This window comes from Orcinus orca, chromosome 1 (assembly GCF_937001465.1).
Source record: "Orcinus orca chromosome 1, mOrcOrc1.1, whole genome shotgun sequence".
In the NCBI taxonomy this organism is placed as follows: Eukaryota; Metazoa; Chordata; class Mammalia; order Artiodactyla; family Delphinidae; genus Orcinus; species Orcinus orca.
Genome location: NC_064559.1, coordinates 132333748 through 132359715, shown reverse-complemented (window position 1 = coordinate 132359715; position 25968 = coordinate 132333748). Strand labels below are relative to the sequence as shown.

The following is a 25968-nucleotide window of genomic DNA, read 5'->3' as shown; positions in this document are numbered from 1 at the left end:
AGGGATTTACAGTGCGCATGAGCAATTAGAAGCAGCAACGCGAGAAGTGTTGCGCAGGCGCGTTTGGCAGACTCCCTAGGTGGGCGCTCTCGGAGGCGGCGACCTAGGCCTTTGGGGAACCAGAGAAGTCGTATTCCTTTAAACCGTGAGTTTCCGACGGTTTGCTCCATGGCGCGGGATTGTGAGGGATTAGAAACGAATTCTGGATCGTGACTTCGGTCTTTTAGCAGTGCAGTTACCCCCCCACACCCCACCCCCACTTCGGATCCCCCTGAGCTGCGGCGGGAAAGTCGTGCGCCTGCGCACTAAGCATCCCGTTCGGTCTGGAGTCTGAGGGAAGAAGGTCCTTCCCCGCGGAGCTCGCAATCCGCGCTCGCCGAGGGATCCCATTCATTCTCTTCCTCCGCCCGGCGCTCGTGAGCCGTGTCGTATCAGTTCTCCACCAACTTGCGTGGGGCCTTGGACAAGCCTCCTGGCGCTCCCTTTCAGCAATCAAACGATCTCCTCCTCCGACCCTCTTCCTCAGGTCGAACCGCTCTCCCCACTAAGGCCTCTCCCCCCGCATTCGCTGCCTCTGCAGTTCCCACCGTCTCCCTTGCCCCTGACGGCGGCTGCCGGGGAGACTCCTCTGTTAGGCACATTTCCCTTCGGCCCCCTGCCGGTGTTTCTGGGAGGTGAAAGTGGAGCCCATGGAATCCTTAGAAATGGCTCACGGTTTTCCTTCCTTTGGGGATTTGGACATACGGTGCGTTTTTAATTGTTTGCCCCTTTGGGGACAGTAGCATTTTTTAGTGCTTAGTTCACTGAGTGATTTAAACTTCTCATCTTCTCCAGTATGCCGAGTTTCACAGCTGCTTTGCTCCCCCTGTGGACATGACCCCTTAGCTGGCGTTTTGCGCCGCAGTCGCTTTGCGATGGAGGCTTCTTTAGGGATTCAGATGCAGGAGCCAACGGCTTTTTCTCCTCGCGGCCGGTTTCTGGCGGATGGCTCATTAAAACATGAGCAGAATTTTAAACTACCAGGTATGTGTTCATTGCCAAAGATGTACAGGCAACAATTCTGGAATTTCGATTATTTAAAAACAAACAACAAAAAACACGTCCTGAATCTTAAAGTGAGTTGTATGTTTATATAGGAGCATTTTATGAATCAGTGAAGCTTCATAAGATCTAGATTTAGGATTGGATTGCATTTTAGAAGGAGGATTGTAGTCCAACCATGTCATTTTACAAATGAAGTTGCTACAGTCTAATATTAGTCGTTGTCTAAGAACACAAAGTTTGTTGATACCCAAACTAGAATTTCTCTTCTAGACCTGTGTTCTTATTTCTAATCACCATATTGCATTAAGCTTGAATTTAGAAATCGGCATTGGAGGGACTTTAACTTACATATTCAAAGGCAGAATTAGTTGACAAAAGTAAATGAAATGTTTGTAGCAGTAATGAAGGACTGTATCTCAATGTACATCATGAAGTGTTGCTTCACCCTTACCCAGACCTTGAAATGAGAAGGAGAGGGTCAAACAATGCCTAATCTTGTACACTGTAACATGCACCTTCATTCCTGCAGTGTGCCTGGGACATAGCAGGCATTTAATAAATATTGGTTAAATAGGAGTTCCAATTGACTGTTTTCTTTTCTCTTTTCTTTTCTTAAAATGTAGCTAAATGTTATTTTCTCTTTGTCTTAAATATATTTAGTGCTTTTTCAAAAATATTAATTTTGACCTTTCGTCCATGATATATACTTATACACTACAAAATAGACTTTAACTCGACCCTAGAAAAATATGACATCCCATACTTTTGCTTTCTGACTAAGGGTAAACTCATCTTTATGTTAAAATGAGTACCATTCCTGACGTCCCTATTTGATGAAAGCCACTATTATTCCAGTTAAAGTTTCTATGCTTAAAACTTTAGAGTTATCTTTGACTTGTGCTTTGTATTTGCTCCCCTCATCCAGTCACCCAATTTTATCTTACTTCTTTTTAGTATGTATAGTGTTGCCTCTTCCCATTCCCACTTTCACCACATTAATTCATTCCCTTACACTTTGCTCCTGAATTACAACGAAGTTTCTTACTTAAACTGCCTGCTTTCACTTCTTTTTTCATCCTCCAGTTCATTTTGTACACTGCCACTAGAATAATCTTAAAATGCCACTTTCATCCAGTTTCATGGGTGCTTTCCTTCTTGCCTTCCATATTTCTTGCAATTACCTGTTTTTCATGGTTCACCTTTCCCTATGTCATCAGACACATAATACAATAACAGTCATTATATTATTATTATTCTTGTATTGTTTAGCACTCTGTGTATTCTGTCTCTTCAGTTATACTATAAGGTCCTTGAAGGCAGTATCTTGTATAGTTCCTGATGTACATTGTGCATTAGGCAGAGTGTATGAATGAATGAATCTGACTTGGATCTAGCATACGTTCAGGTAAAAACTACTATTCTAATACTCTTCTGAAAACCTGCTAGGAAATGAAGAGTGGTGTGAATTTTATTCCAAATTTCCAAAGTTTGGTGGCTTTTATATGTAACAGAACATTGAGCATTATAAACAGTTACCTTTGATAATTTATAAAACATGCTGAAATTTTATTCATATGGTTCTTTTTTATTTGACCCTTAATAAAAGCTAAGATTATATCAAAAACATAACTTGAATAAGGAGTAAAGCTGATGAAGTCCAGGCACATAACTGTCTCATGATCTAATATGATTTACTCTCCTTTGATGTAATAACTTTTGAATGGTGGGATTTTTATATATCTTTGTATTCCCAGGGCCTAACAGTCTTCAGCACATAGTAGGTGCCTGAAAATATTAGGTTGAATGATTAGATATCATTCATCCAAAGGATATAAAGTAAAATTTTTAGTACAATGCCTGCATAGTATGACCCTTTGTTTGGGGAATATTTGTCAGCTTTTTATAACTATTTTTCTGATAAAAATTATACATGCTTATTGAAGAAAATACAGAAAGTCAAAGTAAGAAAATATCCCACTGTACAGATATTGCTACTGTTGACATTTTGTTGTATTTCTTTGGTCTTCCTGTGCATACAGAGATACATTTTTTAAAAAACTGAATTAGGATCACAGCCAACTTATTTCTGATCTCCATTTTTAACTTAGCAATATATATCTTGAACATTTCTTAATGTAACTAAATACTCTGCGCTTGGACTGCCTAATGTTCCACTGCATGGTATCGTATAATTTATTTAATTGCCTTTTCTTATTGAACCTTTAGATTGTTTTCCATTTTTTCCTATTAAGAAAAATGCTGGTGAACAAAGTACCTGGCAAAGTATTAGCTCAAATGTTTATTCCTTCATTCTTTCAGCAGGCTTTTTTTTTTTTTTAAGTATCTACCATATGCCAAGTTTAGTAAGTGATAAAGATCTTTTCAGTGAAAGAATGAAGTATAAACTGTATATATACTGAATGTCTCCTCCATACTGTTGAACTGTACTGGAAGGCTTGCTTTCATTGTGTTATATGGATGCTCTTAGCCTACGATTCTAAAGTGGGTTATAGGTAACGTCCTGGTTTGCCTGAGACAGATCCAGTTTATTCCTGTTGTCACAGTGTAATTATTAGTGCCCCCTTTCACTCTGAAGACTCTCCCAGTTTGGGCTAAATTATATGATCTCCCTAGTTATAGGAAGCATTATTTTAGGCAATACATGAAGCCCCAGAATAAGCATGACATATATTCCTGGAGGTCAGTTTTACTCCATGGTAAGTAATTGAGTTATAGGAAGCATTATTTTAGGCAATACATGAAGCCCCAGAATAAGCATGACATATATTCCTGGAGGTCAGTTTTACTCCATGGTAAGTAATTGAAAACATTTCATTTGTATGATGAATGTTTCTTAAATGTCTATGTCTGTTATGTGCAGGCACCTTTCTAGGTGCTAGGTGCTAGGAATAAATCCGTTTGTAAAACAGACAAAAATCAGTGCCCTCAATCTAGTGGATAGAGATAGAAAATGAATAAATAGTATGTTCAAAAGTGATTAGTGCTGTGAAGAAAATGTAGAGGGGAAGGGGAGATAGGAGGTATTGGGAGAGGAGATTGTGATTTTAGTAAGTGTAATTGGTTGGAGAAGGCTTCAGTGTGGTAACATTTGAACTAGGACTTGAAGGTAGTGAAGGAGTGAGCTGTGCTTATATCTGGGGAAGAGCATTCTAGACAGAGGAATCAGCAAGTACGAAGGCCCTAAGCTGGGAGTGTGCCTAGCATTTAGAAATAGCTAGGAGGTCATGTGAGTGGAAGTGGGAGAGTGATGGGAGTGAAGTCGAAGAGAGGGGTGAGGAAAGGAGGTAGTTCTTTGGCTTTTATGTGGAACAAGATGAGGGTGAAAGCAGGGAATATAGTTAAGGATGCTGTTGCTGTAGCCAACTTGGATATATTATGTAGCAGAAAAAAAATTCGCTTAAAATTTCAAAACAGAAGCGTAGACCTTCATAATATTTAATGAAGACCTAAATAATATTTTAGTTTGTGGACTTTTTTCAGGGTCTTTCCCCAGTCCTCAAAGTATATATTCATTGGTCTCTGCCTTTAGTAGTATTTTCTAGCTTTTGATACGAGTACTCTCTTTCACTGTCTACTCTCATCTCCCAATTCATAATCTGGGGATTTTTCATTCACTTTGGTTGTCAGGAAATTTTTCTGTTGTTCAGAAACATCAAAGTTGTTCTGCAGTGACAGGAAACCTTAATATAAACATAGTTTGAGTTTTGTAGAGATATGTAAGTGCATAGTAAGTGAGTGGTGGTGTGGAAGCACATTGAGCTTGCATAGTCATTCACATGGCCTTGCATTACAGTATTTTCTTACTACTTATATTTTCTTCCTGCTTATTTCTAACAGTTAACCAGCATCTCTACTACTAACTGCCAGCTCATGTTTATGCAAAGGGAAGTTCCAAAATGTGGAACTCGTAGGAAAAGCATAGAATATTATAGTTGGAAGGTAAAGTTCATCTAATCCAGTTCCTTTGTTTTAAGGGTTAAAAACCTGAACAGTAATGTGGTTTAATTACAGGAGTTGAATGGATCCAGACTCTTTAGATTCCAGGCTTTTTTCTGTATCAGCACTGTCCATTAGAACTTTATGCACTAACAGAAATGTTTGTATGTTGTCACATATGGCTAATGTGACTGAGGAAGTTGATTTTTAATTTTATTTAATTTTAATTTAAATAGCCACATGAAACTATATCATCCTACTACAAAGCTTTTGGTGTAATTAATCATGTATATACAACAAAGCATGCACACAAACACTTCAATACACTTAGTAATAAAAAGACCACAAATGGTTCTTAAAATATTTTGTCATACCTAAACACCATTAATTGTAAGATACACCATTATTTTATGTACTGCTCAGAAATACTGCCAGTTATACTGTGACAGTGCTTTCCTTAACACCTAGAATTTTTTTTTATAGTTATTGGAAGAGTTCTTTTAGATGTAATTAGACAAATAATTGTGTATCTCTGGGACATACATGAAATGGAAAATAAACATTTCAGATCTGTCCCTTCTGAATCACTTTTTATACTCAGACTTGTTAATATCCTATTTTTTTCCCCTCACAATATTGTTCTCATACATTAGTTTTTGTTTTTTTGGCTGCATTGGGTCTTCATTGCAGTGCGCAGGCTTCTCACGGTGGTGGCTTCTCTTGTTGCGGGGGCACAGGCTGTAGACGCGTGGGCTTCAGTAGTTGCAGCATGCGGGCTCAGTAGTTGTGGATCACGGGCTCTAGAGCGAGGCTTAGTAGTTGTGGACCACGGGCTTAGCTGCTCCGCGGCATGTGGGATCTTCCCGGACCAGGGCTCGAACCCATGTCCCCTGCATTGGCAGGCAGATTCTTAACCACTGCACCACCAGGGAAGTCCCTGTTCTCAAACATTAGTGATGCAGAATTTCTTTGAAGAATTCATTTTTTAAAAAAGCCATTGTTAATGAGTTCTTAAGAACAACCCAGTTATGTGGAGCTGGCCTACATTTGATTTCTACTTCACCACCTCTACTATTCCTCCCTACAGCCATTTTGGCTCTTAAGGATTAAATGTGAATGCTCCTCTGTGATTTCTTGAATTTTCTTCAGGTCATTGACACCTGTTGTATAAGTTTTGATGCTGACCAGCAACAGTTGTAAGTTGCATCCCAATTTCAGAGTCGTTAAAATTGTGTCTTAGAATCAAAGAAATGTAATAACAAATTGAATATATCATTGTAGTGCCTTTTCATGATGCCTTTCCTATGACACTGGAATTTGAAGCTGGTTGGACTTGACACTCATTAGGAATGATTGTAATTGACTGTGGCAACTATTACTGCTAGAAAGCCAGCTTTTCCCCCAGGCCTTGGTTTTGTTTTCGAGAGAGAAGTAGTGTGGTAGCTGATGGTGAAGTGATTGCTTTTGTCTTTGGCTTCACTCTCTTGTAACTTGTAAACTTTTGCTTTTTTTTTTTTCCTACAGCTGTCTCTGAACAACCATGATGATAGTAAGAATTCATTCATTCAACAAACATGCCAGGCAGTTTTCTAAGAGCCGAGTGCATTGTGGTGAATTATACAGACAGGGAGCCTGTACTGGTGGAGCTTATATTCTAGTGGGAGGAGGCAGAGAGCAAACAAGTAAATAAACAGGATAATTTTATAGTGAATAAGAACTCCAAAGACAATAAACAGGGTAATGTGGATAATGGGAGGAGCGCTAATTTAACTAGCGATGTCAGAGGAAACTGTGACAATTGAGCCAGCCATACGAAGGGAAGAGGATTTCAAGCAGAGGGAATAGTAAGAGCAAAAGCCCTAAAGAAATAATGTTAATAATAGTAACCACAGCAATAAGAATCACCAGTATAATTTAATATTTACAATGTGTCGGGCATTGTGTTAGAAGCTGCTCTTGTGTTGTGTATATTATGTCATTTAATCCTCACAGTATTTCAGCGGCATGGGTACTGTTATGCCCCCTTTTCTATAGATGGGGAAATTAAGGCTCACAGAGGATAAGCTGTATGCTCTAGAAAGGTCATACCTGCTGGGTAATAGTGGAGCCAGCGTTTTGATTTAGGCCTGTCATCTCCAAAACTGGTTCACAGGATTACTGTTACATTGCCTGTTATATTGAAATCCATGAAGCTTCTCCAGTTCATCTGCAAGGTAGATGGGAAGGTGAGGGTAATTTAAGTAAGTTCTTCCCATTACCTTAGATGGAGTGATGTAGTGGAAAGGCTACTGGATTAGGTCTTCTTGGCCTCTTATTTAATCTCCACCTCTTAGTATTCTTAGTATTCTTCACCTCAGATTTATCCTCCACTTGTCATCTTCCTGCTTAAAAACTTTAAATGACCTTCCTTTGCATCCTCTGCCTTTCCTTCCTCAGCCACATTGAATTTTATTATCTCTCCTACTCTCCCCTCCCTCCACAATAACCCATGCCTTTTTCCTTTTCCATGTCTTTGCATACATAGTAGTTCCTTCCTAAAATGCCTTCTTGCACTTTCTCTACTTGGTGAATGCTTCAAAACACAGGTTAACAGTCACCTGAAGCCACCTGGCACCTTCAGGAGTGTTCATTCCCCTCCCCACTTCTACCTAGTAATATGTGCATTCCTCTAATATTACAGTTAAAATCTTGTATTAAAAGTGAGCTTTTAACATCTGTCTCTTCTACTAGGCTAAGCTCCTAGAGAACAGGGGCTTCCACCACCTTTGTTCATTTGTATTTTTAATATGCCAATTGCTGGGCACTTTTAAAAACACAGTGTTTGTTAAATGAGTGAGTCTATAAACTTACCAGCAGTACCTCTGTGAAATTGGATAAGTGATTTAATTTCCCTGAATATGGATTCCTTCTCTGAAAGATCAGGATAATTATTTCTGTTCTCCCAATATCACAGTGCTGTTATGTAGATCTGAAAAGTTAATATGTGTGAAGGTGCTTTGAAAATGCCTTAAAACTGTTGCATGATGCAGAATGTTATTATAACTTTAAAAGTAGCTGATGCTTGGCCTAGATATTGTAATAAAATTTGAGGACTCTTAAGTATGTAGTTCTTTTTTGTATCCAGTAGTTTACCACATTTTGTATTATTGCCTCTCTGAATTTTAACCATGTAGGTTTTTGTAAAGAGCTTATATTTATTTAAAAGTAATGATTTTTCTGCTGTCAAGATATAGGATACTATTGGTAATTGGGACAATTTTTAAAGAATATATTTTTTAACATTCTTGAGACCTTTAGTAGACCTTCTTTCTAGAGTATACTGTGAATATTCAATATGTAAAACTTTTCCAAGCCTGTAAGATTTTGTATCTTTGGGGGAAAGAAACAGTTTTCAAGAAGATTGCATTGTGTCCTTGTCATGCCATCTAGTGATCGCAGCACAAATTGTTTAGTTATTTTTTAAATTTAGCCTCTTCATTGTGTTGTACTCTATGCAGTGACAATGTATCTATATGTTAGTATGTAATTTCAGAGTAGCAGCAATTGGGTGTGAGTGATTCAGTTACTTTGCAGTTTTGTCTGTTCAGGAGGTGTGTGAGTTAGAGCAACTTGATGGGGTTTTAGTCTTATCATGAGTTTAAGGTTTATTATAGATACTTTTATTTGTAATGTAATTACTTATGTTTTAGAAATTATTTTATTGAGATTTTTCAACCTAAGTAATTAATTGTACCTAAATGCTTTTTTCCCTGATAGGTGTTAAGAAAGATATTCAGAAGCTTTACGAAGCTGTACCACAGCTTGGTAATGTGTTTAAGATTAAGGACAAAATTGGAGAAGGTAATCTGGGGATATACTTCATTATCTTTATAAGCTTTTTTTTCCTCCTGTTTTCCTTTATATAATCTTGATTTTCATTATTATTTCTTATTGGAAAAATACCCCTTTTAAAAATACTAAGACCATGGTTATATTACTAATTATCAGCTTTTCTTTTTTCCTTGGAAAGAATCTAAGAATAAATAAATATTTACAGTAAAATGAACAGTCCTATTTTAACCTTTATAATTTTATACTATGAAAAGTATTGCTGGGGGCTTCCCTGGTGGTGCAGTGGTTGAGAATCTGCCTGCCAATGCAAGGGACACAGGTTTGAGCCCTGGTCTGGGAAGATCCCACATGCCGCGGAGCAACTAGGCACGTGAGCCACAACTACTGAGCCTGCGCATCTGGAGCCTGTGCTCCGCAACAGGAGAGGCCGCGACAGTGAGAGGCCCGCGCACTGCGATGAAGAGTGGCCCCCGCTCGCCACAACTAGAGAAAGCCCTCACACAGAAACGAAGACCCAACACAGCCAAAAATTAATTAATTAATTAATTAATTAATTAAAAATAAAAAGGCAGATGCTTGCTTTAAAAAAAGTATTGCTATATTAATAATATATTATTAAAGATAATTATTAAAAATAAAAAGTTTAAGATTTAAGTGGGGGGATTTGATCATGGAAAGCTGAATCTTTTTTCTCTTTCTCCATTGTGTTTAGGTAGAATTGTATGTTGAACAATGGCAATTTTTCATGGCAAAATGATGAAGATAAAGTGGTACAATATTTATAGGATAGTCAGTATTTACGTAAATACCATTGAGAGACTAGCAATCATATTGATTGAATGAAGGGTGAATTTGGCAGACAAATGTGAAGGGATTGAGAAGATAACAGATAATAGAACTTTTTAGTGACTATACTGAGAAATAGTAAATAAAAACTTAACAGTAAAAAAAAACAACAACAAAACTTCCGTTTATTCATTGCTTGCTTTTCACAAAGGAAAGTATGAGATGAGAAAAGGCTGAGTCAGCGAGGGCAGAGAGATTAGAAGATGAGATGATTTGGGATGTAAGAAGCAAATCTTTATATTTTTTTTTACCTTTTTTTGAACACTGACTTAGTGTTCAAAAACTTTGTTCTGGAAAACTGATGTCCTCATAACAAATAGCGAACTATTCCTGGAGAGGGGGAGGAGTGGAGTGTGTTCTAAGGCTAATAAGTTTGAAAACTATAGCATGTATAGCTCCCTTTTCGTTATTTATGATGTACTTCAGTACATTAAAGTTCTAGAAATAATCTATCAATCTGCTTTAACTCAGTATTTCTCAGATTTAACTGACCACCAAATCTTATATTTTTTTCTCTTTAGTTTCATGGTGAATTTAAAAGTTTAAAAAAACTTTTTAAAATAAAAAATGTAGTTTTTTTTGCCCCCTAAGACTGTTATCATTTTTACTTCTAACAGAACTGAATCCAAGTCTTAAGAAAGTAATTTACAATGATAAATTATAGAAAGATACTTGGTAGATTGGGTCATACCATGGAAATATTTTATGCTAACTCAGTTAAACAGATTTACTATATAGCTTTGCTGAATTAATATACCCCCTAAAGATGTGAGGACAGTTAAGAATGTATTAAAAATTGAAAATAAGTTGTATTTACAAATGTGTTTGCTTTTTGTATTCAGTGTCATTAAAATATTGATGACAGATTGTGATAATTTTATGGATTCCAAACAGTTTTTAAGAATTATTTTAGCATTGTCTCATAAACATTTTTAAAAACCAAATATTGAAAAATCTAATAAATTGTTTTACAGGCACTTTCAGCTCTGTGTATTTGGCCACAACACAGTTAAAAGTGGGACCTGAAGAGAAAATTGCTCTGAAACACCTAATTCCAACAAGTCATCCTGTAAGAATTGCAGCTGAGCTTCAGTGCCTAACAGTGGCTGGGTAGGCAATTTAAAGATATTTTTAATTGAACTGCTGTATATAATTTTTAAGATTTTTAAGTAGATATCTAATAGGGATGGTGAGATTGTGGATTAAACATATTCTTCAGTCAGGTGTTTGCAGTTTGCTAGCACTTTTCCACTAATCTTGGAATGGCTAGTTAAGTTTATATTAATTTTTAAAGTGGATTTCTCCTGAGGCTCAGCTTGACTTCCTGTTCTCTTACCACTTCTTTTTCTAATCTTCCTGCCAAATCATAAACCTTGGCTTCCATGGTGTAGATATTTTTAAAAATGTGGGGAACTCATATTTCACATCTCCCCAGATATTGACAGCCTCATCTCATATTTTATTTTGAACAACAGAATCCTCTGGCATGTCTTTCTGTTTGGTTTCTCTCTGCTAGGTCATTCCTGTCAACATAGAGACGTGATGTAGTATCTCTTATCCTCCCTGTACCGCCGTCCCCCTTCCAGCTACTCCATTATTTCTTTGCTTCCCTTCATGGCCAGACTTCTCAAAAATTACCTGCACAGACTGTTTTCACTTCCACACCCGCCTTTTGCCACACACACACAGTGAGGCTGCTCTCCTCTATGCTAAGTGGAAACTACTTTAGGGGCAACCATGACTTTGTTTTGCCGGTTCCTTTTTCTGTTCACATGAACTCCTGGCAGTGTTTAACATAATTGATTTGAACCATTGTCTTTTGACTTCTGTACTACCATATGCTCCTTGATTTCTTCCTGCTTTATTTGGCCTTTCATTTTCAGTATCCTTTGCCAGTTCTTCCTCTTCCACCTGACCCCTAAGTGTTGGAGTTCCTCAGTGCTTGATCCTGGACTTTCTTTCTCTAGACTTCTTTAGATGGTGTCATGTATTCCACGTGGCTTTAAATATATAGTAATGATTCCCATAAGTGTATATCTAACCTCAGACCTCTTAACTGCAGATTTGTGTGTATCCACCTGACGATTTGATATTTCCATTTGGGTACCTAATAAACATCTCAAACCTAATATGCGAAAAACGAAATTTTAATTCACCTTCATCTGCCCCAAAAATTACCTGTGGCAACAATCCGCCTTCATCTATCCATCTCAGCAAATGGTACCACAGTCTACCTAGTTACTCAAGGCAGAAACCTAGTAATCACACTCAATTTCTCCATTTCTCTCCTAGTCCACTCCATCACCATGTCCTGGCAATTCTGCCTCCAAAATATATCTAAAATCTCATCCATATCTTTGTCTTCTCAACTGCTGTCTCAGTCCAAGTCTAGATTACTATAGTAGCCTGCTTCTTCTCTTCCCCTCCTAATCCCATAGTCACAAAACAGCCAGAGTGATCCTTAAAATATAAAAATATGTATGTATGTAATATAAATTGGATACTATTACTTCCACTACTTAACAATTCTTCAGTGGTTTCCCAATGTTCTTTGAAAAAAAAATCCAACTTTATCCCATGCCAGTCTTTCCACCTCCTTCACTGTGCTCTATTTTCTTTAGCTTCTCAAATTTGTGTCAAGAGCTTTCTCACTTCAGGGCCACTACCCATACTTCTTCCCTATCCAGGAAGACCCCTCCCAGTCCTTGCATGCTAACTCCTCATCTTTCTGCTCTGAGCAAGAATGGTACCACTTCAAAGAGGTCTTCTCTGAATTAGATTCTATTTTTTATTGTCACAGCACCTTTTGATATCTTTCAAAACCCTTACCATAATTTGTCATTATTTGTTACCTGGTTTATTATCCATATTGCCCACTATTTAGGAAAGTCCATGAGGGCAGAAATCATGTTAATTTTAATTCACCTTCTCATCCTTAATGTCTAACATAGTGTCTGTCAAGTAACAGTGCCCACTAAATATCTATTGAATGAATAAACACGCCTATTAATTTGTTTTACCCCTCAGAAGACAAGAGGATAAGATGGCTTCTGTAAGGCATGATTACATAATACCTTCTAGTCCCCTGAATAAGATTATTCCTTTTTCCACACTTTAAATAACTCCCTCTACCACTTTTTCTTTCCTTGTTGTTCAAAAATGTGCATGCTAAAAAAAGTCTACCTGATCTTGCTTCCTTTCTAGCTCCCACACTGGTTTTTATTCTTTGACAGATATTTCAGGAAAATTGTCTTTATGTTCTGTTTCCATTGTATACTATTTTCCCTCCTTAAATCCTGTTTGGCCTCTTCCTTTCCACTTAAACTGCTTTCTGAAAATTAGTTAATTTCTTTTTGCCAGTTAATTCCTCTTTGCCAGACTGAAAGCCTTCCCTCAGTCCTTATTCTAATTGACCTCCTTGTTGATCACCCCTTCCTTGAAAACTCCTCACTTGCGGATGTCCCTATCTGGGCTTTCTGCTCCTTCCTTATTTTGCCCTCCAACGTGAGACTTTTCCAAGGCTCAGTTTTCTCTTCTCTAATAGTTTCACAGCTTTAGGTATCATTTATCTATAATATTGTCACTGACTTACACTTGACTTCTCACTTAAGATATAGTCTTGTATCTAGATATCTCTATCAGAATGATGAGGTTTTGGTTTTAGATGCTTCTTTTCCTGTTTTCTCTACATATTTTGTTGGTATCCATGTTGTTTTAGTTACTCAGTCTCAAAACTCTGAAAATCCAGTTTACCCTATTTTCCTCACCTTTCTCTGAGGTAGTATAGTATAGTGGTTAAGAGTCTAGGTCTGGAGCACACTGCCTGGATTCAGATTCTGGCTCCATGACCTACTAGTTGAGTTACCTTGGGGAAGTTCCTTAACCTGTCTGTCCCTCAGTTTCCTTATATGTTAAAAAAGGGGGGGGGGGGTAGGACATAATGGCACCATCCTTATAGGGTTGTTGTGAAAATTAAGTGAATTTGTTGATAGGTGTGAAGAGCTTGGCATGTAGTGAATGTTCAATAAATATTAGCTATTATTAATTTTTACTTGATTTATTTATTACTGTTACCATCTTATCTGCTACTAAGTCTTGTTAATTCATTTTTATTATTCATCTTTTCCTTCCCATTCTGTCACCTCCTCAATTAAAATTATCTCATTTTGAATTATAACCTCATAACTGGTACTGTTTGTTTAAAAAAAAACCCTTCATCTTGCATAAGTCAGTTAAATGAGTAATCTCTCCTGTATGGTGATGGTTTTAAGTTAGTTTTCTGGCATTATTTATGCATTGCTAAAACTGCATTTTTTAAAAAACTGCATAAAGTTTCAGTTCATTTGACCTTTCTTCTCAAGTTCATTGTGCATTTTTCCACTAGGGGGCAAGACAATGTCATGGGAGTTAAATACTGCTTTAGGAAAAATGATCATGTGGTTATTGCTATGCCATATCTGGAACATGAGTCCTTTTTGGTAGGTTTTAATATTTCTTGAATTTTTATTAGCTAAATATTTCATTAAAACAATCTTATAACCTTATTCATAACTTTATTTTAGGACATTTTGAATTCTCTTTCTTTTCAAGAAGTACGGGAATATATGTTTAATCTGTTCAAAGCTTTGAAACGCATTCATCAGTTTGGTATTGTTCACCGTGATGTTAAGCCCAGCAATTTTTTATATAATAGGCGCTTGAAAAAGTAAGTATGGAAAGTTACCAGCAAATACTTAATACTTGACTGAATCTGTGCTGTGGGTCCACCTCTTAGATGCAGAGCATCCTGTAACAGCCACACACATCTTTTTCTGTTTCAGATTTTCACTGTGGTTGAGGAAGGGAAATACACTCAAGGAGAAAAAAAAATTGTATTAGTAAAACAGTGTACGTCATGAGGTGTACCATGGCTCAGTGGAAAGAGCTAAAAGACTTAGAAAGGGTCTAGTTTTTTGTTTGTTTAACCTTATACATTTATCTCTGGGCTTCATTTTTCTTTTCTAGTAAATGAGGGGATTGGACCACATGATAGCCAATTTCATGTCTCAACACTAAAGTTTTGTTTTTTGACTATTTTTTATGCTGATTATATACATAGAGGCATTGTAAGCTGAAAACTTAAAAACTGCTGTTTATATAATGGCTCATATTGAGTATAATAAGGATAATAGAACCATAACTTCTTTTCTTGGGCTTTTGTATTCCTGACTTTTAATTTTTTCTTTAATCAGATTTTTAAACCATGATTTTAATTTATTTTTCTTTTAAACTTGTTTAATTAAAAATTATCTGCTATGGTGCCATCTCTGCCACCATCAGAGGACAAAGGATTGTGTTTACATCCTGCATTCCTTGTTGTCTTGTCTGCACAAGCCATGGGAAGAAGGGGAGAAAAGATGTTTTCTTGTGTGGGATACATCTTTCCTTAATTTTCAGTAGTTAGCTATTAAATCCTTACCTTGTCTGTAAAACTTACTTTTCTTTTTTCAAGAATGTTATAAATCCTTAATTTATCCCCCAAAGAATACAGTTTCTGGGTGAATATGGTTTGAGCATATTATGATATTAACTAAGCTTTGTTACAGAGAAGTAAAAGTGCTTATTTTTGTTTCATAGGTATGCCTTGGTAGACTTTGGTTTGGCCCAAGGAACCCACGATACGAAAATAGAGCTTCTCAAATTTGTCCAGTCTGAAGCTCAGCAGGAAAGCTGTTCACAAAATAAATCCTATGTAATCACCGGAAACAAAATTTCATTGAGCGGCCCAGCAGCACCTAAGGAGCTGGATCAGCAGCCTACCACAAAAACTGCTGTTAAAAGGCCCTACACAAGTGCACAGATTCAGATTAAACAAGGAAAAGATGGAAAGGTTCTACCTCTTTTATTTCTTAAGTACTAATACGGTTTTAGAAATGTACTCCATTCAACATGGGGAGTTATAATTCTAGGATAACGCAACAAGAGAACAATGTTGTTTACACGTGTTATATATTCAATTGATTAGATTTCACTAAGATTTACAATGGATTGTTTTATGATTTCAAAACTGAAAATTTTGCTTGGTAGATTTATAATGTCTTTATCATTATAATTGCATTATATAACAAAAACGGAAAGTAATTTTCCCTGCATGTTATAAAGTTCATATTAATTACCCTTTTTAAAAGAAAGCATTAGTTATAGGGGAAAAATTCTGAAGTGTCTATCTCCATTTTAGCTGCACAGCAAAATGTAACATCCATGCAGGTGGTTTTAGAATTTTTTAGTTATATATATTTGTGGACTATGATAACATTGTATGGGGGTTAAGAGTTCTGTCTAGACTGTTTTCTCCTTTCACAGAAGTGTTTTGATGCCTGAGAATGACTTGGATGCAGCTGTTTTTGTTTTATGTCACTTAACTCTTTCAAAACTATGGCAGAGTACAGCTGGCAGAAAGTATTACAGATATAATCCTTATTTTCCTTGTTTTTGTTGGTATTGTAGGAGGGATCTGTAGGCCTTTCTGTCCAGCGCTCTGTTTTTGGAGAAAGAAATTTCAATATACACAGCTCCATTTCACATGAGAGCCCTGCAGTGAAAGTAAGTAATGTAGCTTAATAGTGCAATCATCAGTCAGTCGTACACTGGAGAGAATTTGGGGAATGGCTAGCTTTTATTATTAGTAAGTTTTTAAGAGTTTTGCTTTAGCAGAAGGTATTACTGCTTTGAGCATCTAGTCAATGCTTTCATTTTCTCCAGTTCTGAACTTTTCTTTTGGAATTTTTTGTCGTTTTTGATTAGCTGACTATTGTTGCTCTTTCTCTAAAGGAACATTTAGAACGTTAAGGCCTTTTCTCTCATTGGCTGGAACGTGAGCTCCCAACAACTAACACATTTCTGACACACAGTTGATAGCGTAAAGATGTTTGTAAAATTTACAAAATTATCACCAATGTTAAGTGGTTTTTAATTGACTTATAATATCCTGTAGGAGCTAGATAGCATGAGGAACAAATTAAAACTGATTTTAGCCAATGTAATTGTGCAGTTTACAGTTCTGAAATGGAGTTAGACACTAGAATGTAATTGTTTTGTAACATTTCAGGAAAAGTTCTAATAAAGTGTAATTCAAATATTCACCAAACTAGGAATGGTTAGTAAATTTTTAATATGTTTATTCAACATAGTAACGTAAAAAGACCTTAAATATTTTGATAGACAAGTGTTTATTTACAATCCAACAGCACATTCAGCAGTTTTGAAAGTTATGCTTCCCCTATTGCTTTTTGCTCTACTAGCATCTCAAAGGGATCATGTTAAATGCCATGAAAATAGAGAATATGACTTTTCTTTTACAGCTTATGAAGCAGTCAAAGACTGTGGATTTACTATCTAGAAAATTAGCAACAAAAAAGAAGGCTATTTCTACAAAAGTTACGAATAGTAGTGTGATGAGGAAAACTGCCAATTCTTGCCCAGCTAGCCTGACCTGTGACTGTTATGCAACAGATAAAGTTTGCAGTATTTGCCTTTCAAGGTAATGTGTTTTGATGGTGCTATAAAATCACCAGCATGCTGCCAGACAAGATGAGAAATTGCATTGATTTTGGTGGACAGTTGATTTGAGTGAGTGAAAGGGAACAATGCAGTTCTGTGAACTGCATAGGCACTAATGCAGATTGGTACCTTGAAGAGCAAATGACAAGTATTGTCATATTTGTTCCCTTCACATGCAAATGCTCTTTGGAAAACACATTTACTTTTACATGCAAATAATTTTGGTAGGGGTAGGGATAGCTCTTATGAAACTTCAGAATTGTATGTTTTACTTGCTGATTTAATCTTGTTTTCTTTCTTTTTTCTTGCCTGTGTAGAATAACCTGAACCAAATACTAGAACTCTTCTCTCACTCCCACCTCCAACTCTTCGCCACATAAATTTTTTCTTCCCTTCAAGACTTTTATAAGCTTTCATGAGCCTTTCCTGATTAACTCAAGTATATAAGTGAACAAGTATCTCAGAAATTAATCACTCCAAACAGAAATAAATTTTTATACCTCAGAGTTCCCATTGTATTCTATTTTTCTGTTATGTTCTTACCATATACTACCTCTTTCTATGCCTGGAAGTTACCTTAAAACCCTTCTGGAATAAGGCCTGGGAACTGGTGTCGGGGGAGAGACCTATAGAAACAAAATCCAGGATTTTCATCACACTGGATTATCATTTGCTTTGTAATAGCTTTTATTTATATAGATATCAAGGTAGAATTTACTGTGAACTAAATTGATAAATGTTATTTTTTGGTCTTAAATAATTAAACTTTACATAACTAGAAAAATCTTATTTCATCATCATAAGGCGGCAACAGGTTGCACCTAGGGCAGGTACACCAGGATTCAGAGCACCAGAGGTCTTGACAAAGTGCCCCAACCAAACTACAGGTATGTTGCACTAGAAATACAGAACCCAGTTAAATTGGTTGCCGTGGGTGTATTTTATTTTATGATTTTTGTCTACTTATGATTAAATTTGAGCTCTGCTGCTTTTAACTAAGTTATGTAAGTGGTTCTAGCAGTGTGGCATTCCCATTTTTGAGATAGTGCTATTTATGAAAGCTCCTAATCCTAGTGTTTCCTTTTTTTTTTTTTTTACCCGATAGATTGCATTTTGCTTATCTGTTTACAAGATGATTTCACCAGGAATAATTTTAACATCACCTTTGTGGGGGAAAAAATTGTGTTTAGTAGTATTTGCTAACTTAGCAACATTTTATGTTTGTCTAATACCTGAAAATTCTTCTGTGATACACATATGATTGTGTGTTTGATTAAAATTTTTTATTATTGTGAAAACAATATAATAGCATTAAAGAGATTTTTGAAAAAGAAAAGTCTATAGCCTGAAAGAGTTGTCATGGAACATCTTATTGAATAGATGAACCCTGCTGTTCACTTGGATTATGGACCTTACAGAAATGTATTCATTTGTTCTGTGTTTATTCTGTGCTTGCTAATGATATAAAAAATGAATGAAACTCTGCTAACACTCTGGTCAGGACATACTCGCAAATATAAAATAACCTGTTAAGTATGGTTATAAAACGTTATACAGAGTATTTTAGGGGTATCTAACCTTATCTGAAGGGATTATGGAAGGAAGTTCATGGAAGATAGAACGTCTGAAAAGAGAATGTAAATTGGAGTGAGGGGTTTGCATGAGCAGAGGAACTCAAGAAATAGCATGGTCATACAGGAATCAATAAGAGTTTAGTGTTGCTGGAATGTATGATGAAAGTCAAGGAGTGGTGAGAAATAAACCTGGAAAAAGGTAGACGGTCTCGGATCACAGTTGTTATATGGCTTGGACTGTACCCTGTAGGTTTTGGAAAGTTATTCAAGGGAAAGGGATGGTAATAATTGTATTCTAGATGGGTCATTCTGGCAGGTATGCAGAGAGGACCAGGTTCAGGTGAGAGATGATGAAAACCTGAACGAGGGCAGTAATAATACAAATGAACAGAAAAGTGAAGAATTGGGGACTTCCCTGGTGGTCCAGTGGTTAAGACTTCACCTTCCAGTGCAGGGTGTGCAGGTTCAATCCCTGGTCGGGGAGCTAGGATCCCGCATGCCTCATGGCCAAAAAAACAGAACATAGAACAGAAGCAATAGTGTAACAAATTCAATAAAAACTTTAAAAATGGTCCACATCAAAAAAATCTTTGAAAAGAAGAGCAAAGAATTGGAAAGGCAGAGCTTCATGGATAATTGGATGCGGGATTTGGGTATGAAGTGGTGGGGAAAAGGCATCCAAGATGTTTATCAGACTCCTAGATTGGGAGATTTGAATGGGTACCAGTAACCAAGGGGAGAATAAAGAGGTAACTGGTGTACAGGGAAAGATAAAGATGATTGGGGGCATAATTGGTTTGAGATATATGTGGAACATCCAGATAGAGATGTCCAACAGAATAAAAGTAAGTGAAGCACAGGGAAGTCTGGACTGGAAATACAGTTGACTGTCATGATTACTATATAAAAGGTAGCTGAAGCTGTGAAGTGTATGGGCCAATAAGGGAGAGTATATAGGGTAGAAGTTGGAACTCTGGGTAACTTCAGCCCTTAAGGCTTAGAGGAAACATTGAAGGAGCAGGCAGAGGTACAAAGGGAACCAAGAAAGGCAGATGATGCAGTGGCCAAGGGAGTAGAGCCAATAACTTGATGATACTGGGAGTTCAGCCATTAGGAGAGAAGATGTCCCTAAACATTTTTCTTTTGGCCACACGGCATGTGGGATCTTAGGCACGTGGGATCTTAGTTCCCCTACCAGGGATCAATCCCATGTCCCCTGCAGTAGATGTGCAGAGTCTTAACCACTGGACAGCCAGGGAAGTCCCCCTAAACATTTTTTTAAAAAATGAGTTTATTCTCATGAGGCTGAGCTGGTCTTAATCATAACTGCCAGAATTCTAGAGATTGATAGTTTCTACAGCAAAAGTTAGGGTTAACATCTTGCTGAAGATGAGCTTCTAACGTTTAATGCTTTTCACTAAAGTGAAACACTTTCATTACTATGGTGTGTAACTCTTGGGGTACATCCAGATTTTTTCCTACGTAGCTACTTTGGATTTATTTTGATGTTATAAAATGTGCATTTACTTAGTGATGAGATATCCTTTTAAACTTAGCAACTTTCATGTTGCTCAAGAAAGAAAATATTGTATTTTGCATTAAGGATGTTAAACCAGGGATTCTTAACCCTGAAATCATTAAAAGCACCTGAGGAACTTTAAAAAAAAACTGATGCCTGAGCCCTACTCCAGACCAATTAAATCAGAACCTCTGAGGGGATTGGCCGGGGCATCAAAATTTTTTTAAGGCTCTTAAGAGGATTTGAATATACAGTAAAGGTTGAGAACTACTGATGTAGGAGTAAAATTAAAGTTTGTTTTCTGTTACAGCAATTGACATGTGGTCTGCAGGTGTCATATTCCTTTCTTTGCTTAGTGGACGATATCCATTTTATAAAGCAAGTGATGATTTAACCGCTTTGGCTCAAATTATGACAATTCGTGGATCCAAGGAAACTATCCAGGCTGCTAAAACTTTTGGTAAGCAGTTTTATATTATAGAACAAAACAAATACCTTTGATTTATCTCCTACAAATCACTTAATAAATTATTATGAAATTCTCTTTACAAATAAACATATAATGTTCTCTGGTGTTAGATACAAAGTTTCTCAATTGCTTGAAAATTAATTGCATTGTGTAAGAAAATAATTTATCACTTCTCTTCTCTACATGTAATCAGTTTATCTTATCAAGTGCAGAGTACTACACTTTTCCAATATTTAAAGTTCAACTTTATAATCTTAAAAGAATAAGGAATAAAATCTTAACTCCCTGTAGTTATGGTTTGACTTTATTGCATAAATATTTTTCATAATATGTTTTAATTTGTTTATTGTATATTTATTAAGCATCAGGTGCTCTTGGGCCTGCCTTAAATACTCTTAGTCTGTATTAACAAGTAAATAGTTAATTATAATACAGTGTAGTAAGGACTGCAGTAGGGGACATAATAGGATGTATGTTGTTGTCAGGTTCCTTAGGGTTAGAGTAGTAGAGAAGCGAAATGAACAGAATACCTTTACTGATGGAGTAATATTATAAGCATTTATTGGATGTGGGAAGTCATCTTAGCTACACAAGTTCCTGTACTTCAAGTCTGGGATATGCAGTGTACCTCATAGGGCACCTGAGAATTATCTCAGCCTTGCTCTTGCCAACAACTTGAACTCAGATGGCCACCTTGTATTTATTCTCCATGCACAATTATAGTTAATACTTTCCAAAGTGGGTGGGTGTAATTGAGTCAGCATGCTGCCCCAAAATATGGAACACTCCTTTGGGACAAAATTTCAGTCAGCCCACCTCAAAAGTAGCTGGGCTGCCTGTTGCCCAGCCCCAGAATCTGTGGGTCTTAATCAGGGGTGCATATCAGAATTGAGGAACTTCAAGAAATACATATGCCTGTCTCACCCCACCTATTCCTGGAAAATATGATTCAGAAAAGTATGATACCTAGAAAGCGTTGAGACTTGTTAGTTTGAAAAAACAAGTGATTTTGACCAAGAACTATTTCTGAGTAAGAACTACTGCAAAAATGATTGTCCCTCACTTGGGCACCGGTACCGTGGTGTGATCCACCAGGAAGGCTTAGTGGCGGTTGTGGTTCTGCAGCACAGTCAGTCTACGACTTGCACCTTTCTTGAAACTATAATAAGAAAATTTTATCTGAGGGTGATAGGGTGAGATATTACATATACACATGGGAAATGGAACCATGAAGCAAAGCCTTGGAAATTGTATTCTTACATGAGAATGTTTATTTTCAACTGATGGGGAAAACTATCATCTGCTATTGAATAACTTCATAAGAAGTTTATGAACATGAAATTTATCAAACCCTGAACATTTTGTTGAAGAACTCAAATCTCCCCCATTTGTAATAGTAAATGATGACCAAAAATGCAAGTGCAACATCTAACAAAAAAACATCGTAGGGCAAGCATCATGATAGCATAGCAGGCAAGGGCTTTTAGAGATTTATCATTGTAATGCTTGCTCTTATATTTTAAAAAATGCTATAGAGCACTTGTCTTAGTTTCATTAGTATGACTTCTTTAGTTACAGCTGACCCTTGAAAAACATGGGTTTGAACTGCTTGGATCCACTTATTTGCAGCTATTTTTCAGTAAGTACTACAGTACTGCAGGATCCACAGTTGGTTGAATTCACAGATCAGAACTGCAGATACGGAGGACAAACTATAAATTTATATGTAGATTTTTGACTGCGTGGGGTCAGCCCTCCTGACTCCCTCGATGTTCAAGGGTCAGCTGTATTGCAGTCAAATCTTACTATAACTTTGGGCTGAATACAAAAGGATTCAGAACTCAACAGCGATGACCTTGTCCCCCTTTATGACCCAAAGAGACTTACCAGAACAGCAGGAGCACTTCTCTACTTCTCTTGTGTTGTGTGTAACCTTCCCCTCTGTCCTCAACCCCTAGACCTGGCCCCATTGTAGACTGTCATTAAGTACTCGTCGAATTAAATAAATTCAGAAGAAAAACCTTGAGCTATTCTCCTCTGGCTATAATTTTTTAGAGAGAAGAGGAATAATGAAATAGATTTAAAAGTAAAACAGGATTAACATGCTATACCCCCACAAACTTAGTTTTGGGTAGTTTATTTCCTTTGTCCCCTCACTGCTTCCCCCCACCACCTTTTTTCCCACCACCTTAGTCCACCTATCCAGCAGAGATGAGTGTATGTAAAAGTAACTTTTTATCATCCAGAGATAGATTGTTTTGTTAACAATCCACATGCCCCAGAAAGGAATCTAAGTGCTGTGCAAACTCATTGTTTAGAGCCATTTCTATTTAATAAGGAAATACGGCAAAAGTAACAGACTATTGCCTATTTGTGTGCCTAGCTTATTTTTGCCCGTGTCTAATAATTTTGTTGGGGAATTGTTTCAGACATTTATATTTTTTAAAACGAAGATCTGGTTGGTTTATTAACTGATTTAAAAACACTTATTGAGACCGTATGTGTACTAGGTTAGATAGACTATTATTGAGTCTCTTCTCATAGAGCTTAAATTCTAATGGGGGAGAAAAAATAAACAAATACATACTGTCAGACAGACGGGTGGTATTGCGAAAAATAAAAGGGTAAAGGGAGTGAAGAAGGCTTAGCTATTTTGAATAGGTTGGTTAAGGACTGCATCTGTAATAAGGATGTGATATTTGAACAAAGACGTGAGAAGCAGAATAATACCTTTTTGTCTAGTCCAACAGGCATTAATTGAGAACCTAGTATGTACCTAGTATGGATGTCTAGGTTTTGGGGGTTCAAAGATAAATAAGATAGTCCCTATCTTCAGAGAGCTCATAGTCTAGCAGGTGAGACAGACATATATTTTATCAGTTACAATACAGAATAGCAAAAGTAATAATAGAAACCTTCACAGGATATAACAGAAGCTTAGGATGATCAACTCTGTGAGTGTCAGGCATCTTAGAGGTAATGCTTGAACTGAGTGGTGCCCTAAGTGGGAGTATTCTGGGCACGGAGTTGGGGGGGAGGTGCAGGGCATCCTAATCAAAGACAGGAACCATGTAGTTAGAGGCATGTAGAAGCTTGGAAGGGGGAGAGGGAATGGGAGCTGCTGCTGATTAAAGATTACAGAAGAATATAATGAAGCTGGAGACTTTGACAGAGTCAAGTGAGTCCTTTACTTATTAAGTCACTGCTTTCTACTTACTACCTTTCACTTTATGATTTGACCTTCAGCTATGTAAGGTAAAACACAACTTAAATATAGCACGTGATGTTCTATCTCATATTCAGTGTAAATATATCCAAAAAGCATGCAGTTGGACTTGCATGTTTCTCGTGGGAGAGACTTCTCATATATTCAAATAATATAAAATATGTATATTTTTTCTCTTTTAGGCAAATCAATATTGTGTAGCAAAGAAGTTCCAGCACAAGACTTGAGAAAACTCTGTGAGAAGCTCAGAGGTGTAAATTCTAACACTCCTAAATTAACAAGTGATATACAAGAGGTCACTTCTCAAGACCCAGCTTTTTCAGAGAAGATGGACCATAAAGGTGCTCACCTCATACAAACACCTAAAGCACAACACTCAGGGAATTCATTGTGTAAAGGGGACAGTAATGGCTGTGGGGGTAATCTTGATGAGTCTCCTACCAATCTAGAAGGCTGGGATGAGGTACCTGATGCAGCTTACGACCTGCTTGATAAACTCCTAGATCTAAATCCGGCTTCAAGAATAACAGCAGAAGAAGCTTTGTTGCATCCATTTTTCAAAGATATGAGCTTATGATTATTGTTCTTTAAAGTTTGCTGTTGTGTATTGTGAGGTGAGGTGAAAAAGAGTTATTTGTAATAGCCATAAATTCTTGATTGGAGACCCGGGCAGGGTGAATAATTTGTTTAAAAATCTCCTGGCAGATTCTAAAATATGGATTAAGATTACTTAAAATGACTAGGATAGTTCTTAGACTAACAAAATGATCTTTGAGTTTGATCTACCCGAGTAGGATCAGATCTTTCATTTCCCTAATTACTTGTCACTGCCATATGCAGAAATAAGAGCAGTTTTAGCCTAGTACATAGGGGTTCAAGGTACGAGTCTTAAAATTAAAGGTTGTGACAGGGATTAAATGAGTCAAAAGACTTAGTTTACTGGTTTCTTCAAACTCTCTGTACTTTTGGAAAACTCCACCTGGTGCTGGTACTCTAACCATTCTGTAGGTAAAGAAGATAATTTCCTTTTCTAGAGGCATATATTATACCTTTTATGAACACTAAAACAATGAGAAAATATTGGGGGGGTATTACTTGAAATTGAATTTAATTTATTCATTTTTTTAAAGTATTTTGTGAAAGCATTTTTTGTGTGAATTGCCATGTTTTTCTTAATGGTTTCTCTTGATTTTTCTGCCTTCTCTAGCCCCACCTAACACATTCTCCTTGGAAATTTTATGATACTTTCCACAAAGTTTCTGGGTGCTTTGTTAAATATTGCCTGTGTTCACAGTTGAGAAATTAAAATAATGTGTTCACTGGTTGATAAAGGGAAGCTGCAGGACTAAGGTAGATATTGATAGTCCAAAATGCTTTTCTTTTTCTCTGAACATGTATGGTTTTTTCATACCATCTTAGATATGATTAGGTAGCTGCTAAAAGGAAAAGTGAACACAGAATTGAGAATATTATTGGAGATTTTTCCTCTGCCTAGAGCCATTCTATATCCTGTTTTGACCAAGTTGGTCCTGCTCAGAGAAGGATGCTTACTAGTGTCTTGGGGTAGGTTGGGAAGAGTTCTAATGAAGTAGGCAATGTAGAAAAGGAACTAAGATAGAGGTTTATATATTACAACATTTCAAAATGATATATATATCAATGACAGCATATCAAATTTACTATGGGAAATAAGTCTGCGAGTGTGGGCCTGCTGAGAAGTTTCCCACTTAGTAGTCATAGAGGTATAATACAGCTAAGGAAGATACAACATTCTTTTTGTTGTTTTGAGCACTGAAGTTAGTATGTCTTATCTATACTCCGTTTGGCAAGTATTATATATATATATATATACCATTACCATTGATCTGCTATCTTCTCATGCTGTAATCTTTTTTTAAAAAAACTTGAACGTTCTTGAATTTGTATGTTTAATAAAGTCATCCTTTTATATTTTTTATGTCAA

General features: G+C 36.7%; 1 protein-coding gene across 3 annotated transcripts; it reads left to right on the top strand.

Annotated features, from left to right (window-relative positions):
* On the top strand, positions 1–25968 carry CDC7 (cell division cycle 7). 3 transcript variants are annotated; one of them, XM_033432504.2, is made up of 12 exons: positions 1–145; positions 835–1023; positions 8758–8841; positions 10653–10788; positions 14063–14156; positions 14241–14383; positions 15295–15547; positions 16165–16260; positions 17019–17197; positions 18022–18104; positions 20621–20770; positions 24188–25968. In XM_033432504.2, exons 2-12 carry the CDS (start codon positions 915–917, stop codon positions 24580–24582), a joined length of 1722 nt encoding a protein of 573 aa, XP_033288395.1. In that variant the 5' UTR covers positions 1–145; positions 835–914; the 3' UTR covers positions 24583–25968. The 3 variants fall into 3 exon arrangements, with proteins under 3 accessions (XP_033288395.1, XP_033288410.1, XP_033288406.1); XM_033432515.2 differs by lacking the exon at positions 1–145 and adding an exon at positions 286–745; XM_033432519.2 differs by lacking the exon at positions 16165–16260.

What these genes read in the sequence shown, in the direction of transcription:
- CDC7 (XM_033432504.2), top strand. Translation starts at nt 915, where the DNA reads ATGGAGGCTTCTTTAGGGATTCAGATGCAGGAGCCAACGGCTTTTTCT. An exon ending in CAGTGCCTAACAGTGGCTGG is followed by an intron (nt 10,789 to 14,062) that starts GTAGGCAATTTA and finishes TTTTTCCACTAG; the next exon opens with GGGGCAAGACAATGTCATGG. An exon ending in TGCAGTATTTGCCTTTCAAG is followed by an intron (nt 17,198 to 18,021) that starts GTAATGTGTTTT and finishes CATCATCATAAG; the next exon opens with GCGGCAACAGGTTGCACCTA.